This window comes from Neolamprologus brichardi, chromosome 9 (genome assembly GCF_056152115.1).
Source record: "Neolamprologus brichardi isolate AB-2024 chromosome 9, ASM5615211v1, whole genome shotgun sequence".
NCBI classification, from domain to species: domain Eukaryota; kingdom Metazoa; phylum Chordata; class Actinopteri; order Cichliformes; family Cichlidae; genus Neolamprologus; species Neolamprologus brichardi.
This window is the reverse complement of record NC_142112.1, coordinates 1,470,381-1,482,850: the sequence shown is the minus strand read 5'-3', so window position 1 is coordinate 1,482,850 and position 12,470 is coordinate 1,470,381. Positions and strand designations below refer to the sequence as shown.

General features: G+C 41.7%; 1 protein-coding gene across 1 annotated transcript in view; it reads right to left on the bottom strand.

The window, feature by feature from the left end:
* The window catches only part of arhgef4 (Rho guanine nucleotide exchange factor 4), a 65,619-nt gene extending 53,555 nt beyond the window's left edge, over nt 1–12,064 (bottom strand). The window contains exon 1 of the mRNA XM_006805152.3: nt 11,408–12,064. Coding sequence (XP_006805215.1) covers nt 11,408–11,669 — 262 coding nt within the window. The 5' untranslated portion in view covers nt 11,670–12,064. The remainder of the gene's footprint in view (nt 1–11,407) is intronic.
* Nucleotides 12,065–12,470: the final 406 nt, after the last annotated feature.

Sequence of the window (12,470 nt, the reverse complement as noted above, 5' to 3'; positions counted from 1 at the left end):
GAGGGTCCTGTTCCAATTTTTGTTTTGCCCATTCTGCAAATTCTGTGCCGATCTGGGTCATCCTCGTTGAGATGCTGCAGTAGCTGGAGTTTGTAAGGGTGCCATTTGTGAGTAGCTAATATCCGCCGAAGGGATGTTCGACTAATGCCACTCTCCAGTGACATGCAGCGAGTGCTACGCTGTGGGCTCTTGCTGAATGAAGCTAGGACAGACACTGATGTTTCTTCATTAGTGACAGTTTTCTTGCATCCACATTTTGGCAAATCCAACACTGAACCAGTTTCACAAAACTTAGCAAGCAGTTTGCTAACTGTAGCATGGGAGATGGGTGGTCTCGTAGGGTGTCTTGCATTGAAATCTGCTGCAGTGACCCGGTTACTGCATTCACCAGATATCAACACAATTTTGATCCACTCCTCACGTGTTAACCTCTTCGAAATGTCAATGGCTGTGAACAAAGAGAAACTTGTAAATAACCCATGAAAGAATAAAGTTACGTTGAAACCAAGCACACCATTGTTTTTCTTGTGACATTACCAATAAGTCTGATGTGTCACATGGCCCTCTTCCTATTGCAAAAACAAAAGTTGTATCCAAGATGGCCGACTTCTAAATGGCCACCATGGTCACCACCCATCTTGAGGAGTTTGCCCCCTCACATATACTAATGTGCCACAAACAGGACTTTAATATCACCAACCATTCCCATTTTATTACGGTGTATCCATATAAATGGCCCACCCTGTACATGAAGCATAGCTGAGGGAGGATCCAGAGTCCCCTGATCCAACTATATGCTTTATCACAAAGAAAAGTTTTAAGCCTAATTTAAAAGTGGAGAGGGTGTCTGTCTCCGTAATCCAAACTGGAAGGGTTTCCAGAATCAACTCAGAATCAACAAGGAGGAGCCAATTTCTCCTGAAATATGCTCTCTCTTTCTAGTGTCTTCCTGCAGCAATTTGCCAAAGCAATCAACTGAAGGTTCTGTGGGATTTTTCATTTTAGAGATATTACTTAAGTAGCAGAAAGTCTAATATGTTTGTTTAACATGTGCACTGAAAGACATACTGTATCCTGGTCAAAACTGACTCTTATCTGGCTTCATGGAAAGATAGAGCTGGGTGTCATCTGCATAGCAGTTAAAATGTATGCTATGTCTTCTAATGATGCTGCCTAGGGGAAGCATGTATAATGTAAACAGAATTGGTCCTAGCACTGAACCCTGTGGAACTCCATAATTAACCTCAGAGTGTGAAGAGGACTCTCCATTTACATGCACAAATTGGAGTCTATTAGATAGATATGATACAAACCACTGCAGCACAGTACCTGTAATACCTACAGCATGTTCTAATCGCTCTAATAGGATATTATGGTCGACAGTATCGAACGCTGCACTAAGGTCAAGAAGGACAAGCACAGAGATGAGTCCACTGTCAGAGGCCATAAGAAGATCATTTGTAACCTTCACTAAAGCTGTTTCTGTGCTGTGATGAACTCTGAAACCTGACTGAAACTCTTCAAATAAACCATTCCTCTGCAGATGATCTGTTAGCTGTTTGACAACTACTCTTTCAAGGATTTTTGATATGAAAGGAAGGTTGGAGATTGGCCTATAATTAGCTAAGACTGCTGGGTCTAGAGATGGCTTTTTGAGTAAAGGTTTAACTGCAGCCACCTTGAAGGCCTGTGGTACATAGCCGATTATTAGAGATAGGTTGATCATATATAAGATCGAAGAATTAATCAATGGCAGGACTTCTTTGAGCAGTTTTGTAGGAATGGGGTCTAAAAGACACGTTGATGGTTTGGAGGAAGTAATTATTGAAGTTAACTCAGAAAGATCAATTGGAGAAAGTCTAACTTAACATCAATGGTACTAAGAGTAGCTGTAGATAATATTACATCTGTGGGATGATTTTGAGTAATTTGTTTTCTAATGGTTAAAATGTTATTTGTGAAGAAGTTCATGAAGTCATCACTAGTTAACGTTAAAGGGATGGTTAGCTCAATAGAGCTCTGACTGTTTGTCAGCCTGGCTACAGAGCTGAAGAGAAACCTGGGGTTGTTCTTATTTTCTTCAATCAGTGAGAATATTAGGACATTGTCTGGCTTCACAGAGAGCTTTTTTTTATTATAAAGCAGAAAACTATTTCTCCAGGCTAAATGATGATCTTCTAAATTAGTAAGACTCAATTTCCGCTCCACCAGAACACTACTCTGTGGGAGTAACGTACTTCAGTCATATTGATCCAGGTGGAAGGTTAGGAAAATAAAACATTCATGCTAGTCGAAATAATGACCCATCTGGACACTTCAATACAGTTATCAGTCCCACACTGGACCGGTCACACTCGCCTGGTAGCTTAAGACTTCGGTGTTTCACAGATATCATCAAACAATATATGAATCATTCTGGTCTCAATGACAGCTGGAGGAAAAACAACCCTTCATCCAGAGACTTATTTTTCCATCAATCCCTCTCACGCGTTGCTTTCTCTGCCTCAGTAACTCCCTTACAACAATCCACTCAATCATACTTAGGGAATGGGATTTTTCAAAACACTTTCAATATTATTAATATATTTAAAACCTTTTATAGCCAGCTATACTCTTCTGACCACAACCCATAGTAGAAAACTTTCAATGAAAACTTAGATTGACCCAGACTTTCCAAAAAGCAAGCAGACATGTTAGATGAACCTATTACTATAGATGAACTCCATAAAGCACTTAGTGAATGCCAAATATGAAATCACAATGGATCACAATTTTATAAACACTTCTGCCAAATCATGTTGTCATGATTCAGACCAGGAGTGACATGTTTAGCCGCATGTTCTCCTTAAATTGCTGGCTGTCTGAGTGGTGTCCCAGAAATGATGTGGGCTTCATAGATAATTGGCAAACCTTCTGGAGGAAACCTGGTCTTGTTAGGAGAGATGGCATCCATCCCACTTTGGATGGAGCAGCTCTCATTTCTAGAAATATCGACAAATTTATTAAACCCCTCAAAACATGACTATCCAGAGTTGGGACCAGGAAGCAGAGTTGCAGTCTTACACGCCTCTCTGCAGCTTCTCTCCTCCTGCTACCCCCCCAAAAACCCATCTCCATAGAGACTGTGTCAGCTTCCAAAAAGACAAAAAACAAACTAAAAACCAGCAACAAACAACTTAAACATTTACAAAGAAAGAACAATACAGTATCCACATCTGAACCAAAGAGTAAAACAGTGAAATGTGGACTATTAAATATTAGGTCTCTCTCTTCCAAGTCTCTGTTAGTACATGACTTAATAATTGATCAACAAATTGATTTACTCTGCCTTACAGAAACCTGGTTGCAGCAGGATGATTATGTTAGTTTAAATGAATCAACACCCCCGAGTCATTCTAACTACCAGAAATCTCGAAGCACAGGTCGAGGGGGCGGTGTGGCAGCAATTTTTCACACCAGTCTATTAATTAATGAAAGACCAAGACAGACTTTTAATTCATTTATAAGCCTGATGCTTAACATTGTCCACGCCAGCTGTGAAACTCAGAAACCAGTCTTACTTGTTATCATCTATCGTCCACCTGGGCCTTACACAGAGTTTCTGTCTGATTTCTCAGACTTTATATCTAATTTAGTTCTGAGCTCAGATAAAATAATTATTGTGGGTGATTTTAACATCCATGTTGATGCTAAAAATGACAGCCTCAACATGGCATTTAATCTGTTGTTAGACTCAATTGGTTTCTCTCAAAATGTAAAAGAACCCACCCACCACTTTAATCACACTCTAGATCTTGTTTTAACATATGGCATAGAAACTGAACATTTAACAGTGTTTCCTGAAAACCCTCTCCTGTCTGATCATTTCTTGATAACATTTACATTTACAATAATTGATTACGCAGCAGTGGAGAGTGGACTTTATCAAAGTAGATGTCTTTCTGAAAGCGCTGTAACTAAGTTTAAGAATATAATCCAGCCACTGTTATCATCGTCAATGCCCTGTACCAACACAGAGCAGAGCAGCTATCTGAACGCTACCCCAACAGAGGTCGATTATCTTGTTAATAATTTCACCTCCTCACTACGTACGACTCTGGATACTGTAGCTCCAGTGAAAACTAAGGTCTCTAATCAGAAGTACCTCACCCCGTGGTATAATTCTCAAACACGTACCCTAAAGCAGATGACTCGTAATCTGGAGAGGAAATGGCGTGTCACAAATTTAGAGGATCATCATTTAGCCTGGAGAAATAGTTTGTTGCTTTATAAGAAAGCCCTCCGCAAAGCCAGAACATCTTACTATTCATCACTGATTGAAGAAAATAAGAACAACCCCAGGTTTCTCTTCAGCACTGTAGCCAGGCTGACAAAAAGTCAGAGCTCTTTTGAGCCAACCATCCCTTTAACGTTAACTCGTGATGACTTCATGAACTTCTTCACAAATAAAATTTTTATCATTAGAGAAAAAATTACCAATAATCATCCCACAGATGTAATATTATCTACAGCTACTCTTAGTTCCATTGATGTTAAGTTAGACTCTTTTTCTCCAATCGATCTTTCTGAGTTAACTTCAATAATTACTTCCTCCAAACCATCAACGTGTCTTTTAGACCCCATTCCTACAAAACTGCTCAAAGAAGTCCTGCCATTGATTAATTCTTCGATCTTATATATGATCAACCTATCTCTAATAATCGGCTATGTACCACAGGCCTTCAAGGTGGCTGCAGTTAAACCTTTACTCAAAAAGCCATCTCTAGACCCAGCAGTCTTAGCTAATTATAGGCCAATCTCCAACCTTCCTTTCATATCAAAAATCCTTGAAAGAGTAGTTGTCAAACAGCTAACAGATCATCTGCAGAGGAATGGTTTATTTGAAGAGTTTCAGTCAGGTTTCAGAGTTCATCACAGCACAGAAACAGCTTTAGTGAAGGTTACAAATGATCTTCTTATGGCCTCTGACAGTGGACTCATCTCTGTGCTTGTCCTTCTTGACCTTAGTGCAGCATTCGATACTGTCGACCATAATATCCTATTAGAGCGATTAGAACATGCTGTAGGTATTACAGGTATTGCACTGCAGTGGTTTGTATCGTATCTATCTAATAGACTCCAATTTGTGCATGTAAATGGAGAGTCCTCTTCACACACTGAGGTTAATTATGGAGTTCCACAGGGTTCAGTGCTAGGACCAATTCTGTTTACATTATACATGCTTCCCCTAGGCAGCATCATTAGAAGACATAGCATACATTTTCACTGCTATGCAGATGACACCCAGCTCTATCTGTCCATAAAGCTAGATAACACACACCAATTAGTTAAACTGCAGGAATGTCTTAAAGACATAAAGACTTGGATGGCCACTAACTTTCTGCTTCTTAACTCAGATAAAACTGAGGTCATTGTACTCGGCGCTGAAAAGCTTAGAAATATGGTATCTAACCAGATTCTTACTCTGGATGGCATTACCTTGGCCTCCAGTAACACTGTGAGGAACCTTGGAGTCATTTTTGACCAGGATATGTCCTTCAACGCACATATTAAACAAATATGTAAGACTGCGTTCTTCCATTTGCGCAACATCTCTAAAATTAGAAATATCCTGTCTCAGAGTGATGCTGAAAAACTAGTTCATGCATTTATTACTTCCAGGCTGGACTACTGCAATTCATTATTATCAGGATGTCCAAAAAACTCACTGAAAAGCCTTCAGTTAATCCAAAATGCTGCAGCAAGAGTACTGACAGGGACTAGAAAGAGAGAGCATATTTCTCCTGTTTTGGCTTCCCTTCATTGGCTTCCTGTTAAATCCAGAATTGAATTCAAAATCCTGCTCCTCACATACAAGGTCTTAAATAATCAGGCCCCATCTTATCTTAATGACCTTGTAGTACCATATTACCCTATTAGAGCACTTCGCTCTCGCTCTGCAGGCCTACTTGTTGTTCCTAGAGTATTTAAAAGTAGAATGGGAGGGAGAGCCTTCAGTTTTCAGGCCCCTCTTCTGTGGAACCAGCTTCCAGTTTGGATTCGGGAGACAGACACTATCTCTACTTTTAAGATTAGGCTTCAAACTTTCCTTTTTGCTAAAGCATATAGTTAGGGCTGGACCAGGTGACCCTGAATCCTCCCTTAGTTATGCTGCAATAGATGTAGGCTGCCGGGGGATTCCCATGATGCATTGAGTTTTTCCTTTCCAGTCACCTTTCTCACTCACTATGTGTTAACAGACCTCTCTGTATTGAATCATATCTGTTATTAATCTCTGTCTCTCTTCCACAGCATGTCTTTTATCCTGTCTTCCTTCTCTCACCCCAACCAATCACAGCAGATGGCCGCCCCTCCCTGAGCCTGGTTCTGCCGGAGGTTTCTTCCTGTTAAAAGGGAGTTTTTCCTTCCCACTGTCGCCAAAGTGCTTGCTCATAGGGGGTCATATGATTGTTGGGCTTTTCTCTGTATCTATGAAGCGCCTTGAGGCGACATTTGTTGTGATTTGGCGCTATATAAATAAAATTGAATTGAATTGAATTGAATTGAATGATCACACAAAGTAATGACACAAATAATACCAAGCGATATTATGACTCTCCAACTAAAAACTAACCAACATATCGCTCTCTCTCATTAATAAATACAGACATTAAAATAATCACTAAAGCTCTAGCTACTAAAAAAGAAAACGTTACCCAAACATGAATACATCCAGATCAAACCAGCTTTATGAAAACCTGAAATGACAGATTAATCAACTTCATAACTTACCTCTAAACACCATACCATAATAATCATACTAGCATTAGATGCATAGAGGAGTTTGATACAGTTAACTGGACACTTCAACCTACACAGACTGGCTTTTGGATGCTCAGATAAAAACACTGTGCACTTCACCCAGGTAAATATAGCACAAAACCAACTCAACTTGTATTATTGTTGGCTCTTACAATACAAAGCGCCTTGAGGCGACCATTGTTGTGATTTGGTGCTGTATGAAAAATTGACCTCAACCATTTTTCAGTTTTAGTCTCTCTTTCCTACATTTCTGTACTAAAACAAACTACATTACTATCAGTGTAACTCTGACGGCCTGGTGGAATGCAAACAAACTACTTCCCTCCAGATTAACTGAAGAGACCATGAAAATCACTCACCCCAGAAAAATAACTTCCAAACTACAATTTTCCAATATTGATGTATCGATCATGTGTTATATATCACCATACAAATGGGGACCTGGAGTACTCTTCCAGCGCTGACCTCTGGACAGAAATGTGCAGTAACATTTTCTGACCAAAAATGCACACCTACTATTTACACTTTATAAAACAATCCACAGGACCCACCTCAAAGGAAAATGTTTCAAATGGCTTTGGGTAGCATTGCCACTTGTTCACAGTGCACTTCAGGGAGCTCAGGCAATGACCTTCACACCACATGGGTGTGTCACCCAGTCCTATAGTTTACATGCTGTGACTGAGAGATTATCCAGAATCCCTCCATCACTGTGCTTCACTATAGGCTGAAACCATGCACATGTTTTGAATACTACAATATGTTTTAGTTAAACAAATAAATACCTTGGCCCCACCCTGGAATTCCTTTTTAATGTATTGATTAGTGTTAACTTATTTTAATTCATTTTTTTATCCTTTCTCCCTTTTGTCTTCTTTTTTTCCCTCTTGCTGATTTCTCAGCATCTGTGTGGGTAAGACCTAGACCACATGTGGACCAGGTGATTTAGGAAGGCAAGCCAGGTCACCAATGTAGATTCATCATCAACTAGATCAGTGTCCTTCTCCCCTAATAAACAGGCTCCCTCCTTAGGGTCCGGGGGTAACCCAAAGCAGTGCTAAGTCATCTAGAACAGAGCGGTGCAGTACCACCTCCCGGTGGGACATGCCTGGAGCACCTCACCCAGAGGAGCCCAGGAGGCATCCTTGTCAGATGACACACCTCAACTTCCTGTTAAAAGGGAGTTTTTCCTTCCCACTGTCGCCAAAGTGCTGCTCATAGGGGGTCATATGATTGTCGGGTTTTGCTCTGTACGTGTTATTGTAGGGTCGACCTTACAGTATAAAGCAGCTTGAGGCGACCGTTGTTGTGGTTTGGCGCTGTGTAAATAAAACTGAATTGAAAATTGAATTGAATTAAATGTTAGTAGTAGTAATAGTGATGGTGATAGTGTTATTACTGTGGTTATTATCCTCGTAGCCAACAAACATGACATACAAACATATATACATGTTTTGGCTTTGTTCTTTGTGTTTTCATCTTTTCCAGTTGCCTTCTTTCTTGTTTCTGTCTATGCAAACCTTTTCCTGTTTTATGTTCATACAACGTACAATAAAAGAAGAGAAAGACATGGACAGACAATAATTAGTGTAAATAACAGAGTTCAGGTGCATCGCTATCTGTCAGATGGTCATACAGGCAAACACAAGCATGTGTACACTCATATTTACACATACAAACACTTTCTCCTCCACAGGAACAGCTCCTGTGTTGGCAGCTCTCACAGAGAGTTGCAACATTGTGTCAACATTGAACTTTTCTCACAGCTTTGCTGCATGATGCTTTCAGGGGGCCTTGCTCACACTCTCTGTGTGGCAACATCATGGCAGGTCAGTGCGGCTCTCATATTTGATGACAGTGAGGATGGATTAGATGAGGAAGTTTTAGAAGTTGACACGGAATATAATCTGACCCCACCAAGAAAGGATTGATGAGGAGGAATCCAGTGATGAAGAGAATGGCCATGCAGAGGCTGATCTCACATTCAAGTGAAAGAATGGGAACTCTTCCCCACCCGAGAATGAAGGTAGGCTTTCAGCTGACACTGTCATCAGGATTGATGACATCACATCCTGCTTTGAACTGTTCTGGACTCAGTCCTCAGTCAAAGCCATACTGGTAAACTTGACCAACTTGAAGGGGAAACAGGGGAAACGCATGCATGAGTCTTTGATTTGAGTGGTGAGTACAGATCCAGAAAGGACTCTACCAGCAGTTTATGGGATGCAGAGTCCACTCGGACAATTTTTTCAGGCCATCGTGTCACTCCAGAAAATGTTCATGTTGTTACAGGTGATTTGCTTTGACAGATACAAGACCAGGTCGTGGTCAACAAGACAAAAATGGCTGTGATGAGAGAAGTTCGGTCTGGTTGCTTTAGGGGACACTGCCCTTTCAAACAGCCAAGCAAGCAGTGTAAATGTGGCATAAAGGTTTATGGTTAATGTTATGCTTGGAACATGTAGGTTTATACTGGGAAACCCACTGATAGTGTTGGTGAAAGAACCAAGAGAGGTTTGTGGTTCTGGAGACTGATTGGACGTCTCAAGGGACAGTTCCTTCATCTCCTATGCTCTTAGTCACAAGCTGTGTCAGAACGAAGTATGGTCTGGGGATAATTTACTCTTTACACAAGTAGGTGTAAAAGTAACGCAGGTGTTACTTTATGTGACTGTATAAAACCTTTAAATGGTTTCAAAACAAATATTCATGCAAACTTTCAGCCACAGTCTCTGATGATCAGTTTACTGTGATTCAACTGATCCTTCTTAGAGTGAAAATGATCTAAGCTCAGATTAATGAGACCTGCAGAAACTGTAAAGTTCACAAGAACATAAGTTGATACAAAGATCTAACACAACAAGTAGTGATAATGTATCTATTATTATAGTTTTTATGGTGAGTCTTAATGGTTGTTTTTGAAATTGTTTAACACCAAATGACCACAACGTTCAATAGCTTATCCCACATAACCTCTCCTATTTTATTTGTTTATGTCTCATGCTTTTATGATTCTGTAAACTTTATTCTACTGTGTACAGCGACCTTGAGTGTTTTGAAAGGCGCTTTCAAATAAAATGTATTATTATTATTATTATTAACGTGAGGGTTAAAGGTGCCTCCTGTGCAGAAGCAGAGTTTCTCTTTCTTGTAATCTTTGAGTACAATTCCAACACGTCCCACTAGTTTTGGTTTTTAACGTCTTTGAAATCTTTTCTTCTGTACTGTGTAGCTCTTGAATTTCTTCATGATACTTTAAGAGAAATAATTCTGTTGACAACCAACAAGTCCAAGAGTAACAATAAATACTTCCTAAATTACCCCGGAGTCGTTCCTATCTCCCTTCTGCTCTACCTGAGCACTTTATAGAGCCTGCCTCATTCACACAAGCACTTTCTTTCTATGCTTTTTCTTCTAACAGTCACCCACATTCATACTCCAGTGGACGCATCAGAGAGCAACTCGGGTTGAGTATCTTACCCATACAGACTGCCAGGGATCAAACCACCAACCTTCTGATTAGTAGATGACCTGCTCCATTGCACAAGCCAGAGCCAAGCTTAAAACATCTGGTGGTGTTTCCCAGGTGGTCCATCTGGGCCCAACCCAGCTTAGCCAATGAGATAGGGCGAGCTCACAAACAGCCAGAACATCACTGGCTGTTTCATTCTTATAATGAAGACATGTCCCATAATGTCACTGTGTTTACAGATTTAGGTCAGCTCAACATGAGCAACAGCTGGGCCACACACACACACACACACACATGCACAAGCACACAGCTGGAAAAACAAAGCCGGAATGACAACAACTGGGAGTCACAACAACCAACGAGATGCCATTTTGAAGAGGGAGAGCCCGGCTACACGCCACAGCATGAGCAGCTCATGTTTAGCATTTAACAACAGTACAAAGTATGTGAGCACACGCTGCTGACAGGAACACGAGTGCATGCAAAGACAAGTGCGTCAGACTTTTGGGCTAAACGTTTAATAACACTCTCAATATTTTTCATCATGCTTAGGCTACTAAACATGTCTTGAACTATTTTTAGTCCCTCAAAGAATACTAAAAATACCAACAAAGATAACATCTGGTTCATCATCAGAGACTCTTTTGTTGCAATAAAACACAGTGTGTATAATAAGGTTAAAGCTATAATTGTATTTCTCACATCAGATTAGAAGCCTGACAGTTTGAATCAAGCATAAAAGTCAAGCCTCTTCCTGCCTTATCATACGGGACTTTCCAAAAACATGTCATCAGTGCCAGTTTGGACAGACGATCCCAGTGATCCCAGTGATCCCAGCTCGAGTGCAGAGTTCAGTGCAGCATTAAGTGCAACAAGCATTTCCACAGCTGAGGTCCTTTGTGTGGCAGACAAGGACACACATTTCAGACCATAAGAAAGGGCACAGCAGGACACAGAGCTGCTGGCATTTTCTGCCTCTCTCTGCACGACTAAAGCAGCCGGCAGCCGGCCCACCCAAATATATTAGTACTGCACCGTCACCGTCGGTGGGTGTCAGCTGAACAGCTGGAACGACATGCACTCACGCAAAGCGTATCCAGTCCATCCAATCCGGAATAACACACTACCACTTACCTGTGGTGGAGTGCAGACTTTCCAAACTCCAATAGCGAGACAGGACCCCCCTCAAAGTGCCGCCCAAGCTGCCTCCTCCACCTCCACCCTTGCATACACCCACTCCGAGACCTCCGTCCACCATGCCGTCCACCCCTCTGCCTGTTGGGCTCCCGCCGTCTGATTCAGAGCCCGGTGACAGCCCAGAGCTGCCGCTGCCGCTACTACCACAACTGCCCCCTGGCAGCGGCACGCCCCCCTCCGAGCCCTGCTGAGTCCGCATCCCTGTGTGGAAACCCAACAACAAGGGGTGGAGGGAAATGTAAAAGGGGAGTGGAACTAAGAAAATAAAGAAAATGAAGAGAAGCGGCTAAGCAGATGGTTTATTCTCCTGGCAAGCAGACAGCACAATGGAGGAGGAGGAGGAGGATGAGGAGGAGGCAGCCTTTTGGCTGGTATCTGCTGCGGTATTTGCTGAGGTAAGCTTCAGCTGTCAACTTCCCGCTTTCTCCTCCCATGCACAGAATAGAAGAGGCGTAGCAGCGCTCCACTCCACCCTTGGATTCTCTGCTCCGCCGTGATACAGCGCTCGTCTCCTCTCTTTCTCTTCCTGCTTCTCTTGCTCTCTTTATCAATTTGAACGCTGCTTCGCTTCCTTACATTAAATCACACAGTCATCTCCCTCTCCCCCTATCGCTTACTCTGTTTCCAGGCTCACATCAGTAGGGGTCCTGCAGGGGGGTTTCTGCATCTCGACCGTGTCATTTGCCTGCTACAGAAAGCCTGGATGGCTCACTAATGGTGCAGCATCCATCAAGGTTTCCCTCCCGCAGTCTTATATATTCCCCTGCTCTCCGAAACATACGATAAAGCAGAAACATGCACATGCACACACTCTATATTCTGTTGGTTTTCAGGATGGATTTTTTTAAGCCAAACTGGGTTCCTACCATTGTAAATAAGGCATAGTACACACATGATGCTGTTTAATATAGAGGTGTGAAACAAACGGACTGACTGAACAGGTCAGAACTGTCCAAAGACTGAAAACTGCAGAGACTGAAACCTGCAAAGACACGGTTTC